Below are 17,933 nucleotides of genomic sequence, written 5' to 3' on the forward strand. Positions count from 1 at the left end.
CCCTAGCAGAAAACTGTCCTGTAATGCAGCTTAAGTCCTTGAAGCTGGTATACCCCAAAGGGTCCGGACAGTTTTGCCCCAAGATATAAATAACTTAGTAAATCTCATATCTTGAAAAAGACTTCAACCTATGAAAATCAGAGACATCCCTACTTAGGTTTATACCTCGGTTATGCAGCTCCCTCTATCTAATAATAGAGAAACTAATTATAATGAGGTACTAGCTCTGCACTGTCTTTAGGGATGTATCTTTCCACAGGTCAGTTTCATAGTAGCTCTGAACAGTCCTGAAGTAAAAAATGTTTTAATGTAAAGGAGGGTGGTAAACTAAAAGGTAAGAAAGCAGAATTTCAGTAATAGGGAGTTGACCATTTCTGCAAAATTTTCAGTATGGAATAAGCCGTATTTCTTGAAAATAGTAATTCAGAATTAAAAGGAGGAGAGACTGAGAGAAAAGAAAGGAAACTAAGAAGAAGTCATCTCAGGAGCAGACTAATTATAACACTTAACTTGGTTGTGGGAGATGTGGCATGTTCCTCTTCAAAAGGATATATATTTACACGAAATAGAACATGTACTTGAGCGGAATTGAGAGAGATGCAGTGAATGACTTCATGTTCAAAGACTGAGATTTAACACCCTAATTTGTTTTAAAAATAAAAAATAATAATAAAAAGTATCTTATATGTCTTGGGTAAATAGTCTTCCCACTGACAATTGGCTGTTGTGAAATTGATGGACTTCCTACCTCTGATGAAATTCTTATCCCTATGTGTATGCTTCCACTGAAACATTGTTTAATTAATTCCTTTCTCTCTTAAAATGAAATGCTATTAAACACAAACCAACCTATTTTGGTTGAAAATTTTCAGGAGGACAAGTTGATTCAGTCATCATATGTAATCATTAATTACAATGCATGAAAACATTCTTCATTTCTTGGCATTTATGATAAGAAAAGTACAATTTTATCATTGCATAGCACTGACATATCTTTGTACTCATTCATCTCCATATTTTTTGGGTTGTCTACCTCTTTAGAAAGATATGGATTATGTGAAGCAATATATTTAGACAATTGTTTTTTGTCTTGAATATTCTTGAGATATTATTGATAGTTTTTAGATATTCTAAATATCATTGTATCTTACTATTACAGGGTATACAAGTGTTGCAAACTCAGCCATTTGCCAGTAACTGACTGTGGTAGAAGGACTTGAGCTGTTGCTCTAAGTTTAGCACATAGTATACCTGCTGGTAAATTTTGATTGTGGTAATTTTTCCAGGGGCTTTTATAGTATTAAAACTCCTCTTTTTTTTTTCAGTTTGTTTTAAAATTATTCCATAGACTGCACTGTGAAAATAAATATTCCTGTAAAAGTAGGTGATTTGTGTTCAGGATCACTGGCTTTGTAACATGTAATAAACAATATTGTAAATAACTTTAGACAGGCATTTACCAGGCCTGAGTCTATATTCAAATTATCTTCAAAATAATACGTTTTAATACCAGCGTGGTTTCCCCATATTAAACTCATGTATTTCAACCATTAAAATGAGTCACTGCGGTCAAATTTTATTACCTTCTAATTTATAACTAGATGAGCTGAAAAAAATTGTGGTGGTAGTTGGGGTTTTTTTGTTGTTTTGGATTTTGTTGTTTTTGTGTTTTGTTTTTTTTTTCAACTGAAGTCTGAGACATTCATATTATCATGTCTCTGGAAACAGACATAAATTGAAATGATAGACTAAACCAATACAGTTTGGCAAGACTCATGATAAACTACTACTAAGTGGTGCTGTCAAGAGTGGAGTGCAAATAACGCAGAAGAGATTAGTTTGATTTGTTTGGTTTGTTTAATAATACATGTTTCACTGAACATAATTAACATGCTGTTGGTCAGCTATAGCATTCCTTGGAGTTTTTGGTGAAGGGCAATGTTTTTGCAAGTTCACCAAACCTCTTGGTAAGAATTTTGCTCAAATGCTTCCAATCTGCATTTAATCCTGTTTGTAAAGGCATGTCAATGTAGGAGCTCCAAGGTATTTCTGTTTATGAACAAAACAGTGAGTGCCCTTGTTTTGGCTAGGGTAGAGTTAATTTTTACAAGGAGCCACACAGGGGAGCGGAACAGAGCTGGCTAAGGGTGATTACTGCCCCCATAAAAGTGGGCTAGGTGGGAGGGGTGACTCTGGGACAGGCTGTCTAGTTTGTCTGTCATTATGTCAGTGAAGCGATTTCTGTTAGCAACTGTCGATGCTGTTTCCCTCTCCCCATGCTGTCCCAGCAAACTGTCTTTCTCCCACCTGTGGTTGGCTTGTGTTTGCCCATTTGTTCTCCTGCCTGTTCTCTTGTCTGTTCTCCTGCCCCTCCCACCGTGGGAAGACAGAGGGGAATGAGCAGCCTGGGGTGCTTGGTGCTGGCTGGGGAAGCACCATGGCAGTGAGATGGGCACACACACTGCTGTATGAGTGCTATGTGAACTCCTTTGGGAGACTAGAGGTCTTTATATAAAGAAGTCTTTTTGTTAAGTCAATGGACCGACGGTGTCATCCTTTAAAATGGTATTTGAGCTTTGATCACTTGGTACCTCTTGGATTGCAGAAACAAAAAAATGAAGTTTTTTTTTTTTTCTTTTTGTACAGTCGCAGAGGAAAAAAGCTCTTTTATAAAAAGGGCACTGTTAACTTGGGGGTTTTCCTGGGTATGAGAATGCTTTCCCTGAAATCTAATTTTAACACAGCTTGTAGTCTCTATGGTCTTGAAGAAGCGTGATGAAATGTGAACTGAGCATAAGTGAAGGTACTGGCTCCTATTGTTTGCTGGGAATCAGAAAGCTTTTAATGAAAAATTAAAGTTGTTATACTTTAGATGAAGGGTTAGATATAAATTTAGAATTCTGGGGCAATTGGGAAGAAGTTTTATTCTGATACCTGTTACGTTTCTATATAAGAAAGTCTTTGCTTTAAAAGTGGGAGATTTTTCTAAAATGTTGAATTATGAAGAGGACTTGATTTTTTTTTTAACCTTCATTCTTTTTGCATGTAGGGGAAAGAAAGAAGGTGTTTCCTTTGTCTTTATACATCTATGCAATTGCTATTTTACTTAATCCATAAACATATTTCAGAATTTAAAATTATCAATAAACTATTGTTCAACTAGTTTAATATTTTTAAGTGGTCTTAACACCTTGTCCCTATTATTAGTGACATCCTACTCTGTCTCTTACGATTAAGAAAAGGCTGCAGCTTTCAAGTCAGGTGTATTTGGATGTGTATGTGATCTTCCTGGTGTTTAATATACCTGGAACCATGATAAGAAACCAAAAAAATTAATTGAGATGCAGCTTAATCAGGAGATCTCCAAGGAATGCCTCAGTGCTGTTTGCAGTCATGTTAATGAATCAGGAGGTGGACTTCCTTTCTGAATCAGCAGTGTTCAGTTGCCTTGGCAGGCTTTACAGAGGTCGTTGTCCTAAGACTGTTTTGATGATAGAGGGTTTCTGAGGTTTTAGGCAATCAGCAAAAGGAATTTTAACTTAATTTCATGTTTGAAATTACGAGTGCTGACTACTCCTTCTTCCAGCTCTGTCTGGGAGTCAGAGAGGAAGCATGTCATCCAAGCTGTTGAGAAAACAAATAATTTGTTAGTATTAGGACTTGACAGTGTTATTGTGCAGTGTCATCACTAGAGTATAAATATTTGTCATCTGCGGATTCATATTAGCATTTTTTTAGTGCCATTGGACTGCATTTGATATTCTTGTATTTTCCACTTTTTGGCCTCTTGTAGGGTGGTGCCTGTACAGTGAGATGGTTCAGTGGAGGAGGAAAGGTCATTGGCAAAGTCTGGGGGTTGATGGGATTTGAGTTTGGTACAAAAACATCCACCCATTGTGGATTCTCCTTCTCTTTCACCTGCCACATTTTCCTTTGCTCAGTGAAAAAGAACAGCAGCAGTGTCTTCAGGGAAGGCTGATCATCAGGGAAGCGGGTCTGGTGATTCAGTGCAATGGAGGGAAGAAGCTGGACCTACATCTGGGAGACAGAAAGTTCTTATTCCAGTCTAAAGACTTAAGCTATTGTTAAATCCAAAAAGTATGTGTTAGAAAGGTAATTTCCCCACATCTGGCTTTCAGATTTTCTGCTCAAGAATAAATTCCAGAAAGGCGACCTATTTTAAAATGAAACATTTTTTTGAATAAAGCAACACAGGACTGAATATAGATCAATAGCAAGTAAGGTTTCAGGAGAGATGGAAGAAAAGAAAGTCTATACTTCAGTGGCGTAATTCACTTAGCCAGAAGCTCGACCAGATTCTGAACTGCTTATTCAAAGAAAAACCCTTTGTCTTTCACAAAGTTAGCTGCTAGATATTGTGTACTTCATGCAAGATGAATTTTTTTTCTTGCAACTTTAAAAAAAAATTCCCAATTGTTAAAATCCATTATGCACTTTCAACTTCTGCCCGTTCTATAATATTTTAAGATGTGAACTATAACTTCATACCAACATAAAGACACGGAGTTGCAGCAATACCTCTTATAAAACTCTCTGGCCAGAATAGCTATGGGATTACCTGGTGGTTTGTTCGATTTTCGTTTTGGTGGTTTCAGAATAAATGCTGTTGTAGCTCCTCAGTAAATGTAGCCAGGCTCAAACAAGCATGCAGAAAATGGGAGAAGTTATCTGCCAACTGACAGACATGAGACAGAACCTAAGCTGAAGTTCTGTGTCCCTCATTCTCCGCCCTCTGTTTATTATGTCTCTGAATGAAACCATTCCAGAATGAAACTCAGTAATCTTAAAGTCTTAGACCTTCACAAGGGACCATATAAAGCATGCAGAAAGTTAGGTGATTTTCTAGGTCTCTACCCTAAAGACAGCATCTGTAGGAAAATAAGGATGCTGTTGGGAGAAGGAAGCTGGTAAAGCTGGGTAAAGATATAAATACTGTGGACCCAGAGGAAGGGATTACTTTGGAAAGTTATCTTTGAATTAAACTTCATGTTATGTAAAAAGAACAACATAAGCCACGACACCAGAGGGTGAAAGTTAAAGGACCTGACATAGTGTTGTCCCTAGCAGGAGAAAAGGTCAGCTGAGGTTGCAGTTGGATTCAAGGCTAGTTCAGGCCAGTGGTCACTGCTGTATGTTTTTTAAAAGCATGGGTGATAAACAAGACCATTAGGGAGAGTTACACTGGAAGTTGGTTCTGCAAGCCTTTAATCATATGATTATGTGATTTTATCTTTAAACAACATTAAAAAGTCTCATAAAAAAGCTTTCAGTTTTAGAATTATAGTCACATAGCAACACAGGAAAACTCATCTGCAGGAAACAAGTTTGTTGAATAAATCAGTCTTTGCATCCTTACAGAGAAACTGCTCTTTCTACCCTACTGCTCAAAATTTAGAAAAAACATTCACCATAAATAAAGATTTGTTATGTAAAATTAACTTTTTATCTTTTCTTGCTACATCACTGTCTACATCGTTGCTTGGTACATGGTTGTTTTCTGCATGGTCTTTAGTGGTAGTTACAAGTAATTGATTCCATCTGAGATCTTGTGTGGATAGGTACATCATGTTGAAGAATATACCATCACCATTTCCTGGATGACTGCAGCATGGAAGTGACCAATGCCTGTGATTGTTGGTATCAAAGGCCTTTTGCTGAAATACCATAGTATAAAGAAACCTCCATGTCATAGTGTAGCCATGCACCAATTTGTGAAACAGAGCTTCAGTACACGTACCAGTTGGTCCAGAAAACGAATATTGTAAGTAACGAATGCACCCTCTTCCTCCTTTTTCTTAGCTTTTATTGCTGAGCACATGTCATATGATATGGAATAAGCCTTTGGTCAGTGGGGGCCAGCTGTCCTGGCTGTGTCCCCTCCCAAGACCTTACCCACCCCCAGCCTGCTGATGAAGCAGGGAGGAATGTTGGGGAGACAGCCTTGGTGCTGTGCCTGCGATGCTCAGAAATAGCCATAGCCCTGACGTGTTATCCACACCTTGCTGGTGACCACAGCAAGCAAGGCACTATGGGGGCTGCTATGGGGAAAATTAACTCCTTCCAATACAACCATCATGAACATTTATCTCCTTTAGCTGATCCATTGAAATTGCTAAATTTTACTATTCAATTATGTAGAGATCTCATATCTCATGATTAATGACTGTGTTAAAGCATTATTTGGCAGGTTTTTCACTTCAGATGAGTCTAGAAACAAAAGATCTCACGTATTATAATGTCATGGGATATTCATAGAACCATGGAATCATAGAATGGCATGGCTTGGAAGGGACCCCAGGGATCATAGAGCTCCAACCTCCCTGCCACAGGCAGGGCCACCAATCTCCAGGCCTGGATCTACACAAGGTTGCCCAGGCCCCATCCAACCTGGCCTTGAACACCTCCAGGGACGGGGCATCCACCACCTCTCTGGGCAGCCCCTTTGTGGCCCTCCTATGAACCCTCTCCAACAGTTCCATATCTCTCTTGTATTGCGAGCCCCAGACCTGGACGCAGTACTCCAGATGGGGCCTCACAAGGGCAGAGTAGAGAGGGACAATCACCTCCCTGTCCCTGCTGGCCACCCCTCTTCTGATGGAGCCCAGGATCCCATTGGCCTTGCGAGCTGCAAGAGCACACTGCTGGCTCATGGTAGGTTTCTCATCCACCATGACACTCAGGTCCTTCTCAGCAGGGCTACTCTTAAGGAGCTCTTCTCCCAGTCTGTATCTCTGTCTGGGATTCTTACTGCCCAAATGCAACACCTTACACTTCACAGTGTTGAATCTCATTAGGTTCCCCTGGGCCCACCTTTCCAGCCTCTCAAGATCCCTCTGGATGGCTTCCTTTCCTTCTTTGTGTCAACCACACCACTGAGCTTGGTGTCATCTGCAAACTTACTGAGGGTGCACTCAATTCCATCATCGATGTCATTGATAAAGATGTTAAAGAGCAATGGTCCCAGAGTTCTTATTAGAATTATAATTTGAAATAGCTCCTGGAAAAGTATTATGCTGGTTTTGTTTTCTGTTTTCAGATAAGTTGAGATATATGCACTTGCAGAGAATTATCAGGAATCTTATGTCTGTGCAATGACTAAAATTTGCATATTGGTCAGCCTTACGCTCTCTATATTTTTGTTTTGTATGCTAATTCAAAGGCAGCTTTTTTGTATTAACAATTTCTCATACAAAGCAGGGTGATTAACTAGGTTTAGATGTATTCCTAATGATCAAAAAAGTCAATTTTTCAGTCTTCAAAGCAGATTCGTATGAGAAATGTTTTCCTGTGGCTATCAGTCAAAGCTATCAATTTTGGCAAATGAGCGAAGGACAAACAATGCCAGAGAAAAAGGAGGAAAAACATGCTTATAAAGGTGACTTTCAAAAATACTATGTTATTTAACTCCATCAAAAATAGCTTTTCTCCTTCCCTCTTAGCATGGTTTCCTTGTTTGTTGATGTTCAGTATTTGTTATTCAACAACCACAAGAAAGCTTCTGATGTAGTCAACAATAATCTGTGTCTAATCACTGATTGGACAGTGTGAATTGAGGTACAGAGAGCTCTTTCAAATCCTCATGCAAATCTCTGAAGGTATAGTAGTCCCCATTTAAAAGTCACGTTGTTGATGGCTACTTCTTTTTAGAGGTCTATGAAACTGCAAGGCTTATAGTAGAGCTTGACTGATGAATAAGAGGCATCACTCATTTGCAGGTATCAGTAGTTGTTTTATCTGTATTACCTCTGGAAATGGAAGTGGAAATATTACAATTCCAGAAATTACAAAAGACTTAAGAAAATGTCCAACACAATACCTATTGTTAAATGGAAGATGAGCTGTAATGTCGAGTACTACAGCAGAAAACTGGTTTTGCAGTTACTCAGATGCTTATAGCAGTGATTCTTTTCCCTTTGGAAGACTTGTTTTCAAACTTTTTAAAGTACGTTCCTTGACAAGCATTCAAATGTGCTTTTTAGTTTTGAATGATTTGACCATTTATTCTTCATTTGGTCTTCTCAAATGAAATCTCACTAGGCTTTACTGAAGCCAAGAGCTTTGAATTTTTTTCAGAGAATACTTCCACAGCTGCATTTCCCTTTGCTGTATTGTGTGAGTTCTTGTGACTAAGAACTAAACAATGGAAAAGGGAGGTCTGTGTTTGTTTCTGTGTTTTTGTAGTTATGTTATTTGAAAATTTAGGAACAGAAACATCAAATTTGGGTAAATGATCTCACCCAATCCATTCAATCAAAAAAACCCCTCTTCTATTTAGTCCTGTAACTCCTGTTTCAAAATTTATTGACATGTATGCCTGTCATGTAAGTTGCATGTCAGACTCTAATGTCCACATCACTGAGGATAGTGAGGGTTCCTTTTGTTTTCCACACAATCTGGCATTTATTTGAATGTGTAAGATAAATAATTTCATTAAATGTAATCCTTGAAGTTATCCATTTACAAAGAAGTGTAATTCCTTTTAATAATTTCTTACGACATAGCAGTAAAGCTTGAAGCTCCTTTAACAGCAGTGTTAATATGTGTAATAATGTAACAACACACTGTGGATTGAAGGATCAGGACTAAATTCCCAGTGAGTCCACATTTGTTCCTGACAATTCTTGCTAGTGTGTTTTTACCCAAAACCTTTATCTCCTGAGATGTATTTCTGATTTCAACACTTAAAAGACACAGAATTTTCTTTATGCTGTTATATTACTCGGTTCTAGACATAAGCTCTGTGTTGTGGTATTCTGGATATGGGTCTGGGTTAACTGTTGGCAGATGATCACTTTTCAATGGCATAGACCTTCTTTGATTTCTCGTGCAGGTGATTAATTTCCCTGATGTTAAACCATTGTATCTAGATTATTTTCTAAATTAACTATACAGATTCCAGTTAGGAAATTGGGGCAATATCTTGTTTCCTTTATTCTTTCCTTAAGTTACTGCACTTTCGTGTTTTCAAAGATGTTCCATGCACAGGTAGAGGGTTTGGTTGTTTTTTTGTAGGCAGTATACTAGAAAGTGCAAAAAGTTTTAGTTGCTTATTCATCTCACCTACCACAGTCACTTTCTATATCCAGAGGTGGGATAAGGTATTATTAGAACAAAGTGTTCCATCTGAAGTTACCTGGTTCCTATTATCCGTCTGGAGATAAGAAGCTTTCTGTCACAACTGGAACTTAGAAATAAACAAAAAAATTAATTACCAGATACAGCATTTCAAGGGTGTTGACACAATAAGCTGAGGCAGACAAAGCACTGGGGAGGGGATTGTGAATAACCAGCTATCAAATTATGAGTGCTAGTCTCCTGCTGTGGTGTATATAGTAGGAGGACAATGCTGCAGTCTCAGGTTGTTTTGCCTTTGAACAGTTTTGCAGTGGACGTTGTTTGCTTTTCAGTTAGCATGAATTGTTTGTTTAACAGGTCAGTTTCTAAAATGACAGGCCAGTAGGCTAGCTGATGGCCCTTACCTAGAGGCAGACTAAGAGGATCTGGAAATCGAGAGCACTGAAAAATGGAATAATGTTTTGTAGGTAACTTACCAACACAACTCTTTTCCTCAATGTGACTGTCGTGCATCCACTGGTAATAATGATTTGGATGACTGCTAGGTAATCAGAAAGAAGGACGTATTAGGTTAGAGGAAAAAAACCTCCGACATGTACACACACATATTTACATGCATCATAATGCCATGCATTTAACTCTAGAAAATGGCACATTGTGATAGAGAGTACTGCTATTTTTTAAGTGATGAAATTAAATACTGAATTCAAAAAGTTACATGCACTTTAATTGGTCATATTGCCAGGCAGTCTCCCAGCAAACCTAATTAACTTCAAGCTACAGAGCACCATTAACAGATGGGACTTTTTGTCTTGTATTTTTTTGCTCATTAGAAAATATGAGTCTTTGCAAATTTATGGGTTGAAAAGAAATTTTCATTTTATCGTCAATATGCCAGTGGAAAGTTGAGGAGTAAAAATCACTTTGTATAAAGAAAGAAAAAGCTGGAATATTATGGCATGTTAGAAGCATATACAGAAAAGGACATAATAAGGATATTTCCTTTTCTAAAATTCTTCCTCAAATAAGTTTGGGAATCTGTGTGGAAAACAAAAGTGCATTAAGGTACTAATTTTCTTTGGTTTATTTTCTGCTTTGGTATTTCATATTCGTGACTGATTTCTACTACTGAATTTTGATCTGACATCTTCCCTTTAATAAGACAGACTCTTAATTATTTCATGCAGTCTGCTCAAATGAGAGGTAGTCTGCTAAAAGTCTATGTGAGAAAGTTTAATCTTTTATTGGAGAGAATTAAATGCAGCAGGTGGTGGACAGGCTGGATTAGCTAATTCTGTGTGGTTTTATTCAGAGAAGTCATGTATCCTACTTCCAGTGACCATACTTAACTACAGTCATGAATACGTTAGTCAAGCTTGTAGTCATTCAGTCCCACACCAGGCATCTTCCTTGTACCCTTCAGATAATAAATTACTGTTCTGATGCATAAATTTTGTATGTGGGAACTAAATATTTAACTATTTTTTCTTTTTTTTTCTTCTGTATCTGCTGTACATGTTTTGTCTTTTTTTTTTTATTCTATGTTTCTTATCACTATTACACAAGTCTTTCAAAAGAGATGTATTAAATGTGAACTGGTTTTTAACATAGATTTCATCTCAGTAAAAAATTAAAACCCTACTGTAGGTCAGTGGCTTAATGTTACCAAAAATGTAATTCTGGAAAGATAAACAAGAAGTTTATCTCAGAAAGTGATACTGATGATTTTCTATTTAAATAAAATCCTTTAACAAATAAAGTCTCATTGCTGTCATAGCGCTGACACTGCTAAATAGTGTCCTGCAGAGGTTTCAGCTGTGCTGGATCCGTTGCAAACACCTGGAACGAAAGGCAGCTGTTGCCCTAATGAGATGACATGCTGTATCCTTCCCAAATGAAAGCAAGATGGAAAAGCTTGGAGAGGTCAAGTAATATGGCTTTCTGTCATACACCACATGAATGGTAGAACTAGGGATAATAACCAGGTCTTCTGAATGCTCATGATCAACATCCAGAGCTCATGTTGACCTATTTTACTACTGCCTTTTTTTTTTTAAAGTGAAATCTTTGCTATGAATTTTCCTAGAGAATTTCACTGAGACCTTATTGCCTATTGGTTTGTCAATTAGCCAAACTCCTCCTTTTGACAAATTTTAACTTTGCTTGGTAAATGGTAAGTATATGTGAGCTTTGTGAAGCCAAAAATTTATATAGGGATGAATTCTTAAAGCTGCCAAAGTTTTCAGTACTCTTTCTAATGCATGTTGCTGACTAATTTATTTACTGTAGAATTTTATAGCTAATTAACTTTTTAGTTAACTCCATGCTGTATAATAAAGATAAACAAAATAAAATAGCAGAAAACATAATTTAAAGGAAATAACTTGCTCACAAATGTTTTCAAGTCCTTTTGTTTATGAGAAGTTTTTAATGTGGCTATCAAAGTTGGAAAGTTTGGTTTTAATACTTTAATTGCTTCAGGATTGAAACTAAGAGTTAGTAAAGGCTCTTCAGACTTGTATGCTCTTGCTCCTTTTCTGACTCCCTTGAAGGATGTTTTTGCTCACTGTCTAGCTTGGAGGTGCTTAGTTCCTTCTAGAATTGGATGCTAAATCCTACCTGACATTCACTGTGTAGAAGAAATAGTAGAAATGTGTTTGGTTTGTTGGCTTTTTTCCCCTGTACCACCTGCATCTTCTGCATGCAAAATGGAAACATCAATAAGTCACTGAGGTTTACTAGCTAGCACACTACTGAACAGACACATTCCTTAAGATTCCTAGCTGTTAGCATGTGTCCTGTCATTAATAACAGGTGCTGACCATAGAGTTTGCACTTCGCCTGTATTCTCATGAGAACCAATGCATATATCACCACTGCTTCTTGATACTGTTATGTTCTATCCAACATGGCTCTTATACAGGGAGTATATTAAATGCAAAATCTTTTTCCCTGTATCTGTGAATAAAAGTAAGTGACAGGAAATTTCCCTAGAATCCTTGTTTGAACTTTTCATTTATTATTTATTGCTGATGGGAGAAAGATGGAATCTAATTTGTCTTTTCATTATTTTGTAATCACTCTATCTTTCTCCTCCTATTCACGTACTTCAGTCTTCATTTATTTGCATATCCTGGGCTGATCTTTTAAGGTGGCTCAAAACTACTGGTGTGTGGTAGATGGTTTTCTTTGAAGAGAAGCTGGCATTGCAAGCAGTTACTCTGGCATATATTGAGAGAGTATTTCATCAATAAGAAATACGATCTTGCAAATGTGAATGAGGTAGACTGATTTTCTAATAGTCCCTGGGAGTTGATGACCTCATAGGGTAGATGATGGATATTTTTTACTTTGCCTTCATCACTTCAGTTATTTATACATTGGCTTGGGAGGTACCAGGTAAAGAAGCAGAGGCAGAAAGAGTGGAGCTAGGGTGAAAGCAGTGTACATCTCCATCCAGATCATGGTACTGCGGATGGATTTTAGAGAAAAGTGTCTATAATCAGGAATTTACTATTGATTTCTATAAAAATATACATAATCTTTTGTCTTGCTAAATTGCAAAGTTCTGAAGACCATTTTGTTGGATGAACTTACATGAATTGTATAAATTAACATCATGCAGATGCTTTAGTTCACTGTGATATGTCCAAAGGAGATAAGAATGTTGTAGTGAAGTACTTCCAAAAAAAAAAAAAGTGCGGAGAATACCAATTTTCAAAGCAGTAATTTATATTGCATTATAGTAAATAGCACTTCGTCTGAATTTATAGTAACCTAGGAGATATTAATTGCTCAGCAGTTTATATCAGCTGCAGTGCATAATTTCTTACCACTTATGGCTTTGCCTACATGCAACACTTTCTGAATTTTGTTGTTTGCATATAGGGTATCAGTTAATGAGATATCAATTTAAGTAAGCCATTTTGGCTCTACTGTGGTCTAGACTTGAGCAGGTCTTTTGTTAAATTAGTAATAGCACAGATGCTGGTGCATATCTTAAGGCTCTGAAAAGATAATGCTGGGATTGCTAAACAAGGATTAAGTGATTTCTATGTCTGAAATGCAACTTGCAGGTGGTATGTTGTTAGAAATGCACGTGTTCTCTTCTGTCAAATCCAGACAAGTAAATACTGTTTATCTATAAAAGAAATACAAGTGATTTCCATTTGTATAGTTAAAGGAAGATTGTTTTTTATATTCAAAGTATGCAAATTTTCATTCAAAGTGTGTCGAAACCTCAGGCTATTGACATCTTACTGTTGCAAAAGTTAGTGTTCCAAGATCAGTGGATCCTTGAGCATATAACTATATGGTCATACAATATAATTTTTATTCTCCTTAAGTAATTGGAAGTGTAAAAGCTAGTAGCTTTTTTTTTCAAAGGATTATATGAAAAAGCTCAGTAGGTCATTACAAGGTTTTACTGTATGGAAATTAAAATGAAGGCAAATTCTAAAAATATTAATAATGAACAACTTAATATATTCTAAGCAGTAAAGTAGGCTCAGGGTTGAAAAATTTAACCATGGAATAATAAGAATTTCAGACAGACATTTCTGAAGAACAGTACACAACAGATTGTAATCAGATGACAAAATAAGGATACTGGTGCTCTGAAGTATTAGGAGCTACAGGGTTGCCAAAGGCTTTTTCTTTCATTGTGTACTACTTTTAAGAATAGACAGTTATTCCTTTTTTATTTCCTGCTTCATCTCTTGAGTTCTGTGCTATTTTGTACTAATGATGTTTGGTAGTTCAATGTTGTATAAGCAAGAAGTTATCTGTCACTGAGTTCTGCTTCATGCTCCACATAATGTTCCAGGGTAACGAGAGCCTGAAGTTCCTGCTCTAGAGTCCTTATGTTACTCGTGGTTGTGGATGCATTCACCATAGCCCCTCCTTTCTAATGAGAAGAGGCTTTCCATTTTCCCATATTTTTACAATAACGCCAGGCATTAGTTCTCTGCAGTTGTAGGGGAAACAGTGCCACCCCTTGGACTGTTGACATCATCCTCCTGTTACATAGGCTGGGTCCTGGCCGGCATGCAGTTCCCCTTTACAGTTATCATGGCTTAATTCTGATGGTATTTTCTCAATACCTACACTTTCCATGTATTTTTTAATGTTGCTGAACCGTCATTAAAATTTCCAGCGGTGATTTTTGCTTGCTTGGCTGTATTTTAGTCTTGTTTTTTATTTGTTTTTCTGCCCTTAAGGTTGGTGAATAAAGCCTGACTGCAATTTGTAACAGAACAGGCAAAGAAAGCTATTGTGAAGCATCGTGCTAGTAGTGGAGAACAAAATATTTTAAGGAAATATTTAAGGATATGTATCAATTATTCCATGTTTTTCCCCCTCTTTAATCAGATTGGTGCTTATTTTTAACATGATACTAAGTGTGTAGTCATTGTAGTTGCCAGCATATCACTTAACATTTCTCAATCTTAAACTAACAGTAAGTTGTTATGAATTAAAAGAATCTTTCCTTCCAGACTGAGAGAAGTTATAATAGATGTGTAGTATTTGCAGTGTTGTGCCACATGCATTGGAATAATAAACAGAGCAACAAGCTTCTCCCCATAGTCTGGTTAACAAAAAGGCAATAATTCACATACAGGTATGCTGGTTTCATCCCTTTGATTCTAGTTGCTGTGAGTTTGGGGTATCAATCTGCTTATCTTTGTACGTCTTTTCAAGAACAGTAAGTCCCCAAAAGAGGTGTTATCTCCCATGACAATCTAGCAGACTCTAATCTGAATCTAGACCTAAACTCACTAATTGTTTCCCTGGGGCTGAATAGCCAGGCTGAATTCAGCTTTTTTAGATGAGAATACAGGAAAAGAAAGGTTCATCTGAGACTCTACCAAATGGGTCTATATAGCATGGAACTGTATTAATTTTCTTTTATAAATTTTAGTGTAACTCTGACCTGATTGATTGAGGCCCTGCTTTTTCCACACATTTAATGTATGCAAGTTCAACTCAATACTGCTGTCACTTAGCAAAGGAAAAATGTATTTCTTTGTTATCAGGATACAAATGGAGTTTAAGATTCCATTCTCTTCTGATGCCCATACTGTGGTTTTTGGAGACATCATGTATAGTAATGTTAGGTCTGTGTTTTGGGGCAATAGAACAGAAAACAAGCCTTGATTTAAAATCAGATACATATAACAGTAGGGGAATGTGTATTTTTTCATACGTATGTCACTTCTTGGTGTGCCATGAGAATCTGGAGCTTCTTGCAAAACGTAGATACTTGATTTTAATGGCAGTTATATGAATTGCCATAGAAGATTTAAATTTCTTAAATGGCTTGGGAAATCTTACCCAGAACCTATATTACAGCCCAGTGATGATTACTAAGGGATTGGATATAACTAAAATCCAAGGCTGGTTTACAGTTATGTTGACAGTTCTAGAGGACTCCTTTGGCTTGTTGACTGAATGTTGTGACCCAAGGCTGGCAATGTGTAATGGAAAACACAGTAGCTTCAGAAAAAGGTCTGAAGCCTGTATTGAATGAAGAAATTTTTTTGCAGTGCTCATCTTTTGCTCGCACAGTTTGTCAACAGAAGTAGCAATAGTGCTGGTAGTATGCATTAGTCATGGTATTCATACAGATTAATAAATCTATTCGGTCAGAACTGCAATGATACCACCAGCTTATTTCACATATGCACTTGTTTAGCTAGTGTCTTAAAATTTAGCCACTTCTGACCTAGGAAGTTGTATTTTAACTGGCAGTTTGAGAAGCTGCATGTTGCCTTAGTTAGTACTCTGGTTTACCCAGTCCTAAGCTATCACTCTCTGTTGGATTTTTCTTTATTTTATTTTTAAGGGACATAGGTTACTTCTAAGCAGCTGCTTAAGACATGCCTCCCAGAAGACTAAGGGACATTTTGTTTTGATTCTGTAGACCAAAAGATCAGCTGAGATGCAGGAGACATAATTTTCCATCTGTTTTCCATCCTGAGTGGATCTTTTCTTCCAGAAGAATTGCATTTTAAATACAAAAAATAGTTTATTAGGTTCGTGTTTTCAGATTCTAAACTACCCAGTGGATGGCATTGTTCAAGAGATAGAAACCTGTAGTAAGCAGGGAAAATCGGAGGGAGCTGATTCTGCCTCTCTACTCTGCTCTCTGAAAGGGGTCCAATGGGAAAGTGGGAGAGGAACTGTTCACCAGGGACTGTAGTGATAGGGCAAGGGGCAGTGGCTTTAAGATGAAAGAGGGTATGTTTAGATTAGACATTAGGAAGAAATTCTTCACTATGAGGGTGGTGAGGCACTGGCACAGATTACCCAGAGAGGTTGTGGAAGCCCCATCCCTGGAAGTATTCAAGAGCAGGCTGGATGGGTCTTTGGGTAACCATGTCTAGTGAGGGTGTCCTTGCCTATGTCAGGAGGATTGGAACTAGATGGTCTTTGAGGTGTCTTCTAACCCAAAGGAATCTATGATTCTGTGAAATTTAAGCTGCAGTTACAAACTATTGTATACTTTATCATTCTTGAAGCTAAAATTTGAGTGCAAAAATTTCAGTTGTGCTGTACTGTGTAAATGCATACCTACTTTGGGTAGGATATGAAACTAAATGCTCCCATAATGTTGGAGAATCTTTGGGAACCGGAAGAACAGACAATTGTATTGGCTCTGTCTTCAGAAAAAAGAAATTGGAGACAGAGAGAGAAGTGATTAATCCAGCTTCTGCTACACTAGCCAGAAAAGCAAGTTCTACCTTGCTAAGAAGGACTGGCTGATAGACCAAAGAAAATTATTTCATTCAAAAACTTCAGTAGATTTAAAGTGGGGGAAACCCACTACAGTGCACCTGGGCTATGTACTGATTGTATTGGGACATGCAGCATCTATAGTCTCAATGTATAGTAATGCAGAGTAAATAAATATTTTTACCTAGCCTTACACTTATACTGTGGATTTCACAGGCAAGTATATAAATGAAAATACAGTATAATCTCTCATGACTCTTGGATTACCTACTAAAGGGCAGAAATTTACTACAGTCCTGGAAGATAGGTCTAGTAAAACTATAGTGCAATTTGATTGCCATGCAGTAAGATTGCTTGAAATTAAAGAGTAGGGTTTAGCAGAGGTCAGGATCTAGGAGCTAATTGTATACTGGGTTTCCGTGAGCAAGAGTTCGACTTGTTTATGTCTCCTTTCAATGCAAGAAAGTATTATATGATGATATGTAGGGTTTGAAATTCAAGTAGGAGTAACTTTCTAAAGAGAATGATATCTGAAATAAAAATGCCCCAAAACTAGCCTATGATTTATTTTCCTTGTCTTTTTTTATGTGTAAATGAATAAATGTTTTGCTTTTAGCACTGTTAAATAATGACTCTTTTCTTTTCTTTTGTAGGTTGTCTTAGTCTTCGCTCTTAGTATTGGTGCTCTTGTAATATACTTCATAGATTCGTCAAAGTGAGTATTTTAGTACACTTTCCTTTCATTTCCTTCCTGCAGCAATTATACATCTCTAAATTGCTCCATTCATCTACGTCAAATCAGTGCTTGGTCTCATTGCCTGAGTGCAAAGAACTTTACAATAGTGCATGGTCTAAGAAAGAGCACAAGAATGGAAAAAGCTTTTGTATAAACTAGAATGAGCACACACTGTATCTGTGGAATGAACAGAGATCTAACTACTTTTGTGTATTTGAGTTGCAAAAATATACTTATGTTTGTTGGGAATATCTAGATTCTTTGAAATTCAAGACTAGGATAAGAAATATATGGGAAGAATATTTGCCAAAAAAAAACCCCTCTCAGGATACTGACAGGAGCATTTCTGAAGGATTTTTAATTAATC

General features: G+C 37.1%; 1 protein-coding gene across 2 annotated transcripts in view; it reads left to right on the forward strand.

Moving 5' to 3' along the window:
* Positions 1-17,933, forward strand: part of KCNMA1 (potassium calcium-activated channel subfamily M alpha 1) — a gene marked incomplete at its 5' end in the record, with an annotated part of 459,986 nt that overhangs the window by 198,911 nt on the left and 243,142 nt on the right. For both annotated transcript variants that reach the window (XM_084265235.1, XM_084265236.1), the window contains one exon: positions 17,484-17,545. In XM_084265235.1, the coding sequence (XP_084121361.1) occupies positions 17,484-17,545 (62 nt within the window). The remainder of the gene's footprint in view (positions 1-17,483; positions 17,546-17,933) is intronic.

Source organism: Gallinula chloropus, assembly GCF_964237585.1.
Source record: "Gallinula chloropus genome assembly, chromosome: 5".
Taxonomy (NCBI): Eukaryota; Metazoa; Chordata; class Aves; order Gruiformes; family Rallidae; genus Gallinula; species Gallinula chloropus.